We start from the raw sequence: 15,387 nt of genomic DNA on the forward strand, positions 1-15,387 counted from the left end.
TGACTAATTGACAGCTGGGTGATTATCTTCACATCTAATTAATATGTGTCTAAAGCAATATGCAAGTTCTAATAACAAAAACTGGAACACTGAATTAAATAACAATTGTAAATAATATTTTTTCCTTTTGTATATAGCTAAAGATATTACATGGATGAATAGAAATATTTTACATTGTTTAAGAGTGGTGTTTGTTGTAAAAAAGTAAGTATCTGTAGGTCCTATATCTGCCTTGAATATCTATCAGATTTGGGGGGATTAATTAGATTTATTTAATAACAAAATAAAAAATTCTATGAATATTGATGAAATTCAGTGATTTAACAAGAACGCAGATAAAGCACTACAAAAGACAATACAAGTTGATCTGTCAAAAACACCTACCCTATAAAGTGATGATAAAGAGGGAGGTTTTCTCTCTTTTATGTGCTAAATAATTTTAAATGTTACTCTTTAAGCAACTTTTAAATGAAGAACTCAGACTGAACATGCCTTTTATACTGATATAGTCCTTAATAGAAATAGCAGTAGAATTTATAATTATATTCAATATTTATCCCCCAAAAGACAAACAGCAACAACAGTAGAAACCATTACTACACATACCTTTATTCCTTTATGACCCAAGAAGTCCACCCAAGAAGCTGTCTACTCTTCAGCTTTTTCTGTAATGGCATGTGACTCAACAGTAGTGCCCTAAGCAGCTGTTACAAGTACTTGATAAATTGTAAGATTAAACCAAACCTTATCTAAAAGCTCGATTGAACAGGGAACCCTCACAACGTAAGAAAATCTGTGCAGTAAGGCCACAGCCTTAAGACCTAAAATGTCTTTAAGATTTTCAGAGGAAAAGTCTTTTGTGCAAATCAAGCTTTTTAAAACTGCATCCAGTTAAGCACCTGAAATCCCTAGTCATATTTGAATATGCTAGTCATCATCTTTAGCCAGAAAATATACATCTACTCTAGTCAAATGCAAATACATTAGTAATTTTTTTCCAGTTAAAACACATTTTTAAAAGGGAGCTCTTTGAATTAAAACAACATTGAATGCTAACATTTTGTCTCTAAGTATTATCAGCAGGTCTGGATCTTTTGGATCTTAGTGAACCTGTCTTACAAACCCAAAACAAAGCAAAGAAATCAGAGAATCCATCAAGAAGTGAAGGCTTAAAAGCTTCAACCCACAGAAAGAAGACTGACAAGTCTGACCTTATCAGTGTGGATACTGAGCAGAAAGTCCAGACTGTCAGAATTTCAGACAAGTCTTCACTAGATTTAGGTAAGAGTGTAGCTATTATATCAGTGCTACATAGCCTTGCTTAGCACAAGCTTCTCCTTGCTACTATCACAAAATAACAAAGCAACGCCAGGATTTTTGTTGCACCACATTTTAGCAGGGAGTGTAACCTTTGTTCCACATTATAAACTACTTGAAACACTAAAATTGAAACACTGTAAACACATTTTGCCTTTGCCTTTATACTTATTAAGTTGTCACTAAATGTGCAAATAAAGTTTTTAAAGGATTCTTTCAAAAAGAGTTTAGTCAGGGAGAGTAAAATCGTAGAAAAATCTACAGAGGTATCATTGGTACCTCTGTAATTGGTAAAGGACACAAATCAGAGGCAGCCCATACTGGATGTCCTTTTCAGAACTGCAGATGTCAGAAATACACATTATATTTGTAAATACTGCTTTATCTATGCATACAAGAGGAAAAAAAGATCTATTCATGACAAAATAGCTATATTTATACAGATTGAACAAAAATCCCCAAAACAACTCAATATCCTGCCAAGCATGATCTATAGATGACCTTTGGAAAAGGTGAATTTAATTTAGTTCCGTCCAAACTAAATTACTTGCACCACAACTGAGAAATTTGCAAGGTAAATGTAATTTATACCAAGGTAGCAAATTTTCCATTCATCAGCAGAGAAATTCTTTTAGAGAACTTTATCTTGAAACAGGAGCTGAACATCTTATTTTTGCAAAGCAAGTCCAACATATGAGTGAATAATATCAGTTGTCTACAGTCATTTTTAAATGGTAGACAGTAAAAAAGTTTTAATTTTACAATTTGACTACAATTGGGAAATTAAAAATATCAAAAACTATCAAATAGTTAGTATAATTTTATCAACAGATCTAAATTACATATAAATCACTGATTTTAAGTTGAGTTCCACTGACATTCTGACCGTGAATGCTAATAGATTTAGAAAAATATTGTGAATTACTAAATATTTTCATAGCATATCCGCTAGAACGGTGCACAACATTTCTGTATATTGGATCTTAACTAAAATACAGTCTTTGGTGGCACCATTTTCTCTATAACTTACATTTAACAGAGGAGATAAAATTTTCTGCAGTAGTTTCTTTAAAAGATTCATATTTTCTTATTTTTCAGTTGATATTCAGACACAGATAGAGAAATGGGATGATGTCAATTTTCATGGGGACAGAAGCAGCAAGGTCCACCCTTCTACAGAGCGAACATCATCATCATCTAGAGCTCCATCAAAAGAGCTTTTATGGTACAACTTTTTGCTTTCCTTACAAAAATATTTCCAGTCCAGCTTTCTTAATTCACAGAAATGCTTGCTTGATGACAAGTCATATTATTAAATCTGTTATGATTACATTAAATGTGTTCAAGCAGACATTTGGGGCAATATATCATAAGCCAGTACACTGTAAAATGACATTTTGCCAGCAATTTTTAATGTTGTGAAAAGTAGCAGGTGCAATCACTAAAAAAATGGTGGTGAGAATTCTACAGAGGCACGCAGTGATCCAAAACCAACTACAAACATGTGAGTAAAACGAGTTCAAAGTGATACGTGGCACTGATTTGATAGTCACTGGATATCCAGTGTATTTTGTTTTTGCTACCAAGAATTTCTGTGTATAACTGGAAGAGGCAATATAAAATATCCAAGCCAAGTATTACCTCTTTCATGCAGTTCTACTAAAATTGCAGGGGATGTAAATAAGGGAAGAATTGGACTTTGCCTTTGGGAACAGTTCATGTAGATTAATTCTGCTGCCTTCTTGATGTGTAAGCAACACTCATTCACTACATTACACATGACCATAATTAGAATTTTCATACACTATAAGCAATTTTCTGACCAAATGATGCTTATCCTGTATCTTAACCTGCCCTTTATCTGGGTGTTTCATTAACTTAGAGCTTTACACAAGTTTTGCTCAGTTAACTTGATTTTGGTCTACAGGGTTTCATTTTCTAGGAAGAAAGAATATTAGCGTATTGTGGCACAAAAATGCACATATGCCAAGGTGAATTCTTGTAATGTGGTGGTTGATTCTTAGACACTGACTGCAGGTACAGTCTTGTGTCATTGCCTAACCTCATTTTGCCTGGCTATGAAATAGAAGCATAGTGGTAGAGGCAAGCTCTGCATTCCACTATACTAGTTTCATGCCAATATACACCCAGGGCTCTACTGGTGAATGAGGCCTGACTCTGTTCTGTTGTATTAACTATTGTCTGCATGCGACTGAAAAGCGTAAGAGTGAACACTGAGAACACTGAGAAGGGTCCAGGCACTTTTGATAACTGCAAGTTAAACAATTAAGTTAAAAGAAATAACCTAATTAATCAGTATGTGTTTATGAACCTGAAAGACATAAGGCAGCATGTCTTAGTGTGCAGTGATGAGTGTGTAAATGCATTATTTCTAGGTCCACAGAAAACAGATCACAGTCCGAGCTGACTAACGTCAAGAGTACCTTGGACTCTGATTCAACATCAGAATTAGAACTTGCACCTGGAACACAGGTAAGAGGATTTGGTAGATTTAGTAACAATAAAAAGTCAAGTAGGAATTGTCCCACTGGCTAACCGTTCACATTCTGGAAGAACTATTTAAGGGCTATTTTCAGGATAAGAAAAGATTCATACAGCCAAATCTTCACATAGCTCCCAAATTAATATGTTATGAAAATAACTTAACTATGTTAGCATCTCAAACATGCAGAGTTTAATAGTGCAGTGAACTGTGACCTTCCTGTACAGAGAGAAAGACTTCAAACTACAATTTAGAGCAGCATCATTTTTCCCTTCCTCCAGTTCTGAAATTCAAACTTCTAATGGTTCCCTCTCCCTGTAATATGTCTATTCTCAAGGTCTCTCTGGTCATTCTAGAATTGGGAAATGGCTAAGGAATACAGGAAGGAATCATTAGACCAACGTTCATTAGCAGTTTATCTCCACAGGTGGGAAAGCAGTCTGGTCAAAAGACTTTTTCCTGCTGGCAAAGGAACTTTAATACGGAGGGGTCTGGGATGAAGGTTTGTAAATTTGCCCAATTCCACTGTCGTATTGTATGTTGGACAGGACCATGTGGAAATGATTACTTAGAGTTTTATGGTTTTAGATATGTATGTATGCATATATATGTGCAAATATACATTTATATATGCATTCACATAGATGAAGTTGCTTATATACCTTTTTCCTGCTTCTTATTTTTTAACTGAAAGATTTCAGTTAAATCTGAAATCCAGCCAATGCCACTGGCAGGGAGGAGAGAGAGTTGTTTGGTAGATTAACTTTTAGTTGAAAATAATTTTCTCCTCTTCCACAGCTATTTTTAGGCCTGGACTTCAAAACCTTTCTGTCAGATGGAAAATCTGGAAATTAATGGGAAATAATAGACTCATTTGAAAATGGAAAAATGAGACACTAAAATGCCAAATGCCTTTCCCGAGATTATGCACCAGTTTTTGCAGAAAATAGAAATAGAACCCCGTTATCAAGATCCATCCCTGTGTTTTGGTTAGGAAAATCTCCTTTACTTCCCTGCCATCTCTACATTACAAACAGGATTTTTTTTTTCCCTTTGGAAAGCCTAACACTAGTTGTAATGCATGATATCTTTCCTTTCTGTGCAATAGGTTTACACTTCTTAGTAATGGAAAAGATCTATTGCATAATATCATCCACTTGAGATGGACAGCGTGTTTTCACATGCTTTGTCCAGCTTATCTTCAAGTACCTCTAACCCCTTTTTAGGAGACTGTTTCTCAGCCTAATAGATCTAGATGCCAGGAAGTTTGTGCTTAACCGAGATATGTGTAAATCGAGTAGACAGTCACAGAATTTAAGTGCTGTGGCTTTCTGTAAAAGCAAAATTCCACGTTTTTAATTCAGTATCAGCTCAGTCAGTTGAAGCTCCACACTATTTTGTAAAATGACTGGTATTTCAAAATTAAAAAATGTGAAGTTGAATCAGCCAACTTGAAAAAGAAGCAGAGTATAAAATTCTTATCTGTTGTTCTGGTATATTTCATGGTTTGCTTTGTTTTATCATAAGCTGCTTTTTTTCAAACTTGTGATCCACTGAAGTCATGAAATGTTGTTAAACTGGTAATTAGCAGTGTAGAGAAATGACCTGAAGTGAGATTGCATTCTTATTCTAGGTAGTTTACTTAGAAATTTAGTATTTTCATTCACTGCCTGCTTCATCCTGCTTATACTTGGACTGTCAAAGTTGTCAGGTCCTAACAAACAGGCTCATCTGTCTTGACTGAGTTCTTAATCTGCTTGTAAAAGAAATCACGTTACAGCTTTTATCAAAGCTTATGTTTTCCATACTTTGTCCTCTATAGATCTTGCCTGTCTCATTTAAGGGCAACCTTTGCATATGCAACGGATTCTGCCATACCCTAAAGATTTCATCTTGTCAAACTTGCTGCAGTTTTCCATCAGCAATTTCTCAATCACCTTCATCACTCATCTTTGACATGTTAGATTTAGTTCCTCAAAGTGAAATACTAAGTAACTAGGTCATATTTTCATTAAAATTATGCAATCTTCTTAACAAAATCCTGTGTTTACCAGCGGTTATGCCAATACAAAATCACAAAGGCAAGCTTTGAATTAAGAAATGTGTTTGAAGGCTGGAATGGGCAATAGCATGGTGGCTGTCATTTGATGTGGCTGTCTTGTTTCTCAGTATTCTACTCACATCATACGTTACCTATTATTAACTCTTAAACTGCATTGGCCCAAACTATCTTTGTTCTTTCTTTTATCTGCCATGCTGAAAAGTTCCTTGTTACACTTTTATTAGTACTGAGATACCCTACAGTGTTTGGGGGTTTTTGAAGGTTTATTTTTTCTCTTATAATTACAAACTGCAGGGGGAGATAATATGTTCAATTGTATATGCATAAAGTCTGCTCATATTTTAACTCTCTAAATGCAGTTTCAAACTTGGGTCTCCCTGGACATTTTAGATATTTTACTGCTCACTCAGAATGCATACACAAAAACCCTGACATGCTAAAAAACTGTACCTAATTCTAATATGTCAGCATTCTTGGACAAAGATATAGCGCAAAGCCTGTAAACCTTAGAAATCTGCAGTTTGGGGCAACAACATTTAGAATGCAAAATTTATTCCCCACTACTCCCAAATAGCTACAGTAAGACTAATGGCCCTAGCTCTCCTTGGACGTGCCAGTTTCTCTAATGAAATGAAAGTTACAAGGGACAGATTTAGCTCATTATTTGAAGACCTGCTCAAAAGTTAAGACTATAATTTAAGCCTCTCACCAACAGTTAAGGTCCAACAGCACATAAGCAGACTACAAGCGCAGGAAAGTGTGTGCAAATGCATTGGAATGGAAGATTTTGTCCCTGAAGACAGCAGCCAGTGATCAGCTACAGCACCTCCATTGTAGAGTGGTGAGCATATCAAACCACAGTGTATGCAGAGTGTCCATGCCTCAGACATACCCATTCCACCCTGACCCATGCCCCACCTTGCGCTGCCCTTAAGGGAGACAGCTGCAGAGTCCCACCCCATCACCAGCTGGAGATGTGAAGTTCTCCAGTGCTGGCACTCCATTCCCCTCCCCTCTCCTCCTGCACTAGCGAAAGGCAGCATGTTTCTTATATGTGGGGTCTTTCATTTCTGGGTATCACAACTCAGAATATGACTCTGCATTGCCTATATGTAAATGCAGCGTATGTGGGTTTTGTTAATTACTTCTTTTTTCCCTCTGGTTGAGGGCAGGTGTGCCTTTAATGGAGGAGAAGGTTTATTTCTGTGGGGATTATGCAGGGGCAATGTGTATACTCTGACATGTGGCAGAGGAGGAGACTTCTGTGCCTCTTGTCTCTTCCCCCTCGCCTCTCTACTGCCCCAACAAGCTCACTCTCCCATTCTGCAGTACTACTCAGTCTGAACATCGTGATTTACAGTATTGTCCTTGACCTAAGGAAATTGCAGTCACTGGAAACAAAAAATTAAAAAGCGGAAGTAATCAAACAGTTTGCAAGAGCCAACTCGTAAATAACGAAAAGGCTAGGAACATAATTAATGTCTATCAACAGAGTTTTGTGTCAAGAAAACCAAATTTAATTCTTTGATCAGATTACAGGTCAGGTTGATAAATGTTGCTGTGTGATATTCTGCAAGATGTTTGAATTAACATACCATATTCTGATTTCAAAATTAGCACCATACAATATGAATAAAGCAGCTGTTAAACAGATTAAAACTGGCTAACATAAGTTCTCAGTAGTTATCTACCAGGAATTGTAATCACATGGGGGTTCTTCTATGATTCCAAAAAGAAACCATCTTCAATATGGTTCAATATGAATTCAGTATGAATACCTTCAATATTATTGATCTGAAAATAAATATGCAAGCCATTCCTGATAAAATTTGCATATGATGCAACAGTGGAATGAAAAAAAAATAAATGAGTCCTAAAAATGAGCTGGTGAACAAGACATCTGTATAAATACATATTTCAATACAGTCGCTTGAAAAATCATACATTTCAGAACAAGAATGCAGGCTCTACTTACAACACTCTGCTGGAAGGCAATTTGAAAAGAATCTATGGCTCAGAGTGTACGAGGATGTCATCATGAGTGCTCCCTGTGTAGTACTGTGGCAAGAAGAGCACGTAGATGCAAACATAATTAGTGGGAGATAGGAGATCACCTGATTTCTGTATGGAGAAACAGCAAGACAAGTACTGGAATATAGGGTTCACTTTGGTTGTCTGTATGGCTATAAAACAAACAAAGCTATAAAAAAATAAAGAGGGAGAGTAAAAGAGACACAAAAAAGGTTGATAACTGAATAAAATGCCTCATAATGAGATAATTTAAGATCTCAATCTCTTTATATAATTTAAAAGACAATTAAAACCTGATTAAAGTCATCAGTATCTTTCCACAGAGAAAATAAGGGGTACCAAAAAGTGCTTTAAACTACTGGAAAAAGAATAAGAAGTGATAGTTGGAAACTGAAATTAAAATTAATAAGAGAAACAAGGAGGGCAATTAGACAAATTTGCAAACAAAGTGATAAGATTAAGGTCTCTTGATAACTTTAAATTAAATCCAAGCACCTTCCTCAAAGACGTATATTCCAGACAACCTCAATTTATTCTCTGTGGAATGTCAGTTTCATCCTGTGGATGTTGAGTGACAAATACTGTCATGTGATATATAGACAAGCGGATGATTTGAACCAATTATCTCTTCTGCCCTAAATTCTATTAATATGTACAATAACTGTTTTGTGGATAGGATTGGTTTTTGGAATGTTTTCAATGACAACCTGAAATCTCTTCCTGGCCTCCCCAAAGGAAAAAATATTTTCCAAACAACATGGACCAGAGGTAGTAGATGTTAAAACAGAAACAATAGATCCTCAGTGTAGACCTTCCCTCATGCTCTGCGCTGCCTGACACTCGCAGCAAAGTCCAGAAGCCAACACAGAAGAATGCACAGAGTGACCCCCCTCCGCGCTTCTCACAGAAATTGTGCTGTATCCTTTTTTTCTAACCATATGTGTATCATCAACTCAATATACATTTCACTCATCAATCTTACCTGAGAGACCAGAAACAAAACAGAAACTTTAGGGCTAGATTGACAAACAAATGTCATCTTTCTAGGTAAAAAACCATGTGTGTACACACACAGACGTTCGTGTTTGACCATGCATTGCACATTACTTATATGAACACCCAGGAATATATTGGGTGTTTCATCCCAGCCGTGCACATTCCAACACTTGCAGATACAGCCCAATGAGTCTGAAGTGAGCAAAAGTAGTCGTTTAGCAATGTGGCTCACAGAAATTTAATATTACAAGTACAGTCATCAGAAATATAATCATGTAAATTAATGCAATTGGGACCATGGTCAGGCAAATGGCTAATGAGTTTAACCTCTGACAAACACGAGGGATGGGATTAGCAGTCAGAACTCTGTTTAGCAAGATTAGGCCACTTTGTGCTTTTTTGTACCATCATTGAATGCTGTTTGGTTTTGTACCGTGTCTTTTGTCCAAAAAAAAAAAAAAATGTTTTTAATAAAAGAATAGGGAGAAACTTTTTATGTACTTCCGATGGGATCGACTGATAGTAAGGCATAGAAAAGAGAGCTGCTGATTGTAAAAATGGATTTGTCCTTCCAGTGAAATCCATAGCAAACCTGGCTCTCCAATGTGATCCCAAAGCAGAACCTGAAAGAAAAACACAAAATGTACAGGGAATATTAAATGCTTTCTTCCTGAAGCATAGTGAGTGGAATGCGTTGCCACAGTCATAATACAGGAGTAGGAACAATTAAGGTACAAAATAGTCAACTCTGCCCTTTGTAGCCCAACTCTTGCATTGTCATTTCTTGGATGTCTCTTTATCTTTCATGCATCTTGAGTGAAAAGAAAAGCCTGGAAAAGATAAATTATTCCGCTTCCCATGAGGAATGATCTCTGCTACGGTGCAAGAGAATTCAGAGGAATTCATGCAAGGACACAACCAGTTTTGCCCAAGAAAAAGGCCATTTGGGGCTCTAGGCAATTAAGGAAATAACTCAGAAATGTGGCAGAGAGTATATAATCCCTTTCTGATTTATTCTTTTATTTTTTAGGCACGATCAACTAAGGAGCAGCGTTGGGGAGCGCCTCTTCTCTCCAGAAATCACTCCTTGGAGGAGGAATTTGAAAGAGCAAAGGCAGCTGTTGAGGTATTACTTCATTTACTGTTTTCATGTTCAGCTAATGTTCTACAGATTTCTTATTCATCTTGCAGCACAAGTATAGGAGAAAGTTGGAACTGGATTATTTAAAGCAGAGAAAAGATACGTTTCTCATTTAAAATAGCGGTTTCTCTCTTAAAAAAAACCCAAACAACTTAGCTATAAATGAAGATTAGATGGAACCAACTTTTCAAGCTCCATTTTGTATTATTGCTATAGCAAATGGGTCAAGAAAAATTCCCCATAAATGTAAGTACTTCCAAACTGAAAGTATAACAGTAAAGCATATTTTTCCGCAGCAACTGAATGTGTGCAATCAGTTATTTAAGCTCAGACATAAACCAATACTCCACAGTGAAACTGGAATTCAGAATCATTGATAAACAGAATGATTACCTGTTGTAATGGGTAACTGCACATATAGCAGTAACCATGCACCAATGCATTTTTATAATTAGTGGCAGAATGTTAAACACAGGAGTACTCTCGTTTCCTGGTAAATCAATATAGTTTGAAAAGGTGCAGGTATTTGGATAGTTCTCCTATTGCACTTCTGTTTTTTTCACCAACTACTACTTTTCCAACACGAAAAATGCCTCTTGACTGTTGTCTATACCTCTAGTCTCAATTGAAATCCTGATCCTGTCTAAAGACAAGGTGGCATACAGTTTTTTTAACAGAATCCAATAAAAAATTAGATACAAGCATCAATCTTGAGCAGCATATCTTCTCAGGGGTTCAGTCGGTAACCCTTCAAAATGCCATCGCCATAAAGTGCCAAAACAGCTGCATCTCACTGAGGACAGAAGTTCAGGCTGAATTATGTAACAGCTACTGAAATGAGTTTTTAGAGTGGAAAGGATGAGGCTGTGAAGCCAATTCCTCAAAACTGATTATTTTTAGCATGAACTGCAGTCTCACTAGTTTCCAAACATGTAGAACACTTTAGGGATATTTGGGTTTAGATTTAAATTTTAGTGTCTGTATTTTAATACTCCTCTAAAGTTTTATACCATTGTAATTCCAGTGTTGGCAGGTGAACTATACTAGATTAATATTGGTTGATTACAAACAAAACTAGGCCTAAATCATATGCTGGCTTCTAGCTGGAAACAGAATTTCTTATTTAAGAAAGTAATTTGATTTGTAGGGTTTTTTCATGATGTGCTAAGGTAAGATCCTCAGAAACCGTTCTACCATGGTTTCTTAGGATCTTATTGCACACTAAAAAATTCTTGTATCAGCGTACAAAGCTAAAATGGACACAATCAGTAAGGTAGCTGTTTTATAAACTATACACAGAATGCATTTTTCATGTATTTTCTGAGTACATTGTTCTTTCCTGATCAAATAGATTCTTTATAAACAACTGCTGGTGACACACAATAGGTTTTTTGATGTCACACATCATACACATTTGCTCCAGGCAGGAAAGGAGAGACTTGCTTTCAAATTGCCACTGTTTAAAATGCTCTAGATGTTCCTAATTGCACTGCAGACTGATCCTTAAGGTGGGACATGTTGTGCTGTAATCTGTGATTGCAACACAGGGAAACACATCGGTTGGACTCAATGATCTTAGAGGTCTTTTCCAACCTTAATGATTCTATGATTCTATTCTATGAACATCTCTGCGTTATGGTTAGTGGTTAAGTAAATGATGTCAGTACTCTTGCCATTGCCAGAAACCATGTGTGATGGGGAGTTCCCAGACATTCAGCAGAAAGAAAAATGAGTTGAGGTCAACAACAGATTACAAGACTTCACTGAATTACTTTACAAAGTAAGGAGGAGAATATATTGTAAAAAAAAACATTGCACATTAAAAGGTCATTCTGAGGCAACAGAGACAGGTTGTTAAAATGCTTTAATGTAATCTCAAAAACAGCTATTAAAAAGAATCTAATTAAATGTTTCCCTAACTGTGTAGCTGGCAGTCTTAAGTTATTAAAACAGAAACTCGGACCAGGTATTTAAAATGTAAAGGAAAGGATTCTTCAAGATCTTATAGAGCAGTTATTTCCATTTGCATATGAAAAGAGCTGGATTTTCATCCTAGCTAAAATGAAGTGGTAAGAAAGCTAGAGTGATTGAAATAAATTGCAGCCCATTTCAGAAAGATTAGTGCTTTCTTAAGCGGAGAATAGATGCAGCTCAAAAATTCATCTTTTAGGCTTTGGATGTTTCTGTAATATTCTTCAACTGGGAAAGCTCCAAGTGGTAAGATTAGCCAGAAAACTGATCAAGAAAAGGAAGTAAATCTCAGGTTCTTTATGGCCTAGTTTGAAAGGAATTAATTAACAATTCAGTAAATGAAGACACCAAACTTCATCCTCCACCCAGTATTCACTTTAGAGCTTTGGGAATGGTTTTAAGATGTCAAACTTTGAGATTAATGAAGATCTGTGAGGTAATTCTTTCTTAAGAAGGTTTAAAGATGTCTATTGGGGAATCTTTTAAGAATAAAGACGTAAGTAAATCAGCTTTTTTACTAAAGAGGGTCCACATTCACTTGCAGTGATTGGGTGCTTGCAGACTTGGCTACCCTTTCTGTCACTCTGGAAATTGGATTTACTTTTTGCCTCATCCCTTTGCTATACATGTGAGGGAAGCACAAATAGCCTAAAGTCTTTATGACTTCCAAGTGCCATAAGAAATATGTTTTAACGGAATCTTTCTAATAATTAGCTGTGTTTTATCAAAAATTGGTACTTTTTAATTTTTTAAAAAGGCCAGCATGAGGATTCAGATCCATTCTGTACCTATATTCTGTTAAAACGACTCTCTTATCATCCATGTCCTATTGGTAATGAATTAGAATAAATAAAAATGAAACCAAGAAAGTGCAAAAACTTCCAACTGAGAAATGTCTCAGAGATGGAAAAAAAGCAATTTTGATATTTTCTTATTCCACATTTCCCTGATGTGGAGATTAAACTGCAGATGCCACACTGTTTTGTGAGCTTACGCAAAAGAATTTTTGAGCTGTCCTTCTCAGCATCATTTTGTTTACAACACCATGAGCCATCTGCTGTATAATATACTGTTATGAAGCATCAGAACATATTACAACTAAATTATATGACAATAGTAGGAAGAAGATGGGATTAATTTATCCTAGCCTAGGAAAACATAGTCCAGAATCATCAGCTTTGTGGTTCCCATGAATACCGGTTAGAATCCTTTCTGTACCTATGATATTCCTGTCTCACTGTTTCAACATCCCTTTTGGATGTTCCTAAGACAGCCTAAACCACATTTTAAATTGGGATCTAGGAGCTTGAGTCATTCAGATGCATTTTATTTGGTACTCTCTCAAATCACAATGGGAATCTTTTCTTGATATACGTTTTTTATCTCTAAATTTTACTAAAAAGGCATACTTCAAATTTTGTTTTGCGAAGATACCAGCTAAGGAAATCTTATGTAGTTAGCACATAAGTTTAACCTATTGTGTCTTTCACATTGAAGAGTATGTTGATGCAGTAATTCAAAGAAAGAACAACGACAGAACCTTTGTTTCTTATACATTGGTCAAGAAGGAACATTGCAAATTAATTTTTGGTAATACAGGACAGGCAAAATTCTATTCTTAAAGTTATGAAAATAGGTAAGTTTAGAAATGAGCCAGCAATATTCAGAAAGTACATCCCACCCCCGCTTCACTGTATCGTAGGAAGTAAAGAGCCTGGAAATATTTTGCCTCCCATTTGTTTAACTGCTTCAGCATATTTTTAAATACTAAGAGTAAAAATAGCCTCTCTGACAAAATGCAGAATATTCTGCTTGGAAGTAGTCAGATGGTACGAACGTTTTTCCTGGTTGTCATTCCACTTAACTGCTGCAGATGATCTGAGAACGTGTTAAATGTGCTCAACTGGTCTGAAAACTTTTTGTATGTCCAAAACTTTTTGTATGCCCAAAACTTTTTGTATGCCAGCATTAAGGTAGCAAAAACATGGAAATGAAGTAATTGGCACCAATAACATAGCAAATAGAGTTAAAATTAGATCTAGGAGTCTTGATCCAAAGCCAGATTTTCAGAAACACTCAATATTAATTTAACCCTCCTGCCACTAAAGTCAATGAAAAAATTGCTACTAACAACAGCTGGAATAGACTAAGGCCTTTAACAAAGACTGTGTAATATTTATGGTCCTCTTCCTCAAGGACATTAAACTGCTTTGCTATTGACATTGTCACGGCAATATTATAGAATTTTATCAGTTGCCATAATTTATCCAGTTGCTCAGTGCAGCTTTGCCATACCAGTTTCAGAACCCCCCCATGCTGGATGTGCTCAGAAAGGTGTAGCTGGGACTTAAGCCCATTTGGCCCCAACAAGCAAATCTTTGCTTATAGTTGCAAAATAACAGTTGGGTCCTGGCCTGTGTCCAAGTAGCATATAATGAGTTGATAGACTTTATAGCAAAGCAGGTCTTCTCCCCATTACATTTTTCCTCCACCTTTGACTCACTATAGATAGACATTAAGCGTGGCTACTTGAATGCACAATAATTCATTAGCTTTGTAAGTCGAGTATGCACACAGTGAACTTCCATGTGAATTATAAATATGTAATTAAGCAGCAGAATTTGAACATAAGACCTAAATGCTTGCTTACAATCTGCAGAAATGTGATTGTTTAAAAAGGCATTACTAATTACTTTTCAATATTAATCCGTAGAAAAGGAGAAGGAAAATTTCCACTCCTTTACCTCATCCTGAATCTCAAAATTACTACTGGTAAAAACAAGGTCAAGTAATTTTTTCTTCAATGCAGTGCAGATTTGCACTGAATGCAAAATAGTTGATAGAGACATCTGTTGAACAGGATAGTTTAAGGGATTCAAGTGCCTCTGGTCATGGCTAAGAGTAAAAGAGTGAGCGATCCGATTTATTATCCTAGCCTTTTCAAACCCTAAATGGACATTTCAGCACAACTATTTAAAAGACACTATTTCCATGAAATTTGGAGTGAAAGCAAATTTTGAAACCTTGGAGGTTGTTGTGTAACGGAGTTGTCATGTTCTGTTTGCTTCTATTACAATGAGTGAAATCTCCTCTCCAGGAGTGAATGATTCACATTTGTTTCCTAGTCCACAGAGGAACATAGCAGGTACCTTCACAGATCCAATAATTGCATAATTCAGACAATTCTGAGTCTCCTGGAAGAAAGTGCTGGATATCAGGAGGCACATGCTACAGTAAGAGCCAAAGGGAAATGCCTGTAGATTTCTAGAGAAGGAAAGCACCTTACCAGTTGTAAAAAGCCTTATGATTTACAGCAACCACACCCACTGTTAGCCAGTGCAAGTCCTCCTCATCCTTCACGCCTAG

General features: G+C 36.2%; 1 protein-coding gene across 3 annotated transcripts in view; it reads left to right on the forward strand.

The window, feature by feature from the left end:
* PEX5L (peroxisomal biogenesis factor 5-like) overlaps window positions 1-15,387 on the forward strand; it is a 47,543-nt gene that overhangs the window by 23,934 nt on the left and 8,222 nt on the right. For 2 of the 3 annotated variants that reach the window (XM_009582398.1, XM_009582397.1), the window contains exons 4-7: window positions 1,072-1,281; window positions 2,416-2,542; window positions 3,714-3,810; window positions 9,940-10,035. In XM_009582398.1, the coding sequence (XP_009580693.1) occupies window positions 1,072-1,281; window positions 2,416-2,542; window positions 3,714-3,810; window positions 9,940-10,035 (530 nt within the window). The remainder of the gene's footprint in view (window positions 1-1,071; window positions 1,282-2,415; window positions 2,543-3,713; window positions 3,811-9,939; window positions 10,036-15,387) is intronic. The other variant, XM_009582399.1, reaches the window with a different exon arrangement.

Source organism: Fulmarus glacialis, unplaced genomic scaffold (assembly GCF_000690835.1).
Source record: "Fulmarus glacialis isolate BGI_N327 unplaced genomic scaffold, ASM69083v1 scaffold12867, whole genome shotgun sequence".
In the NCBI taxonomy this organism is placed as follows: domain Eukaryota; kingdom Metazoa; phylum Chordata; class Aves; order Procellariiformes; family Procellariidae; genus Fulmarus; species Fulmarus glacialis.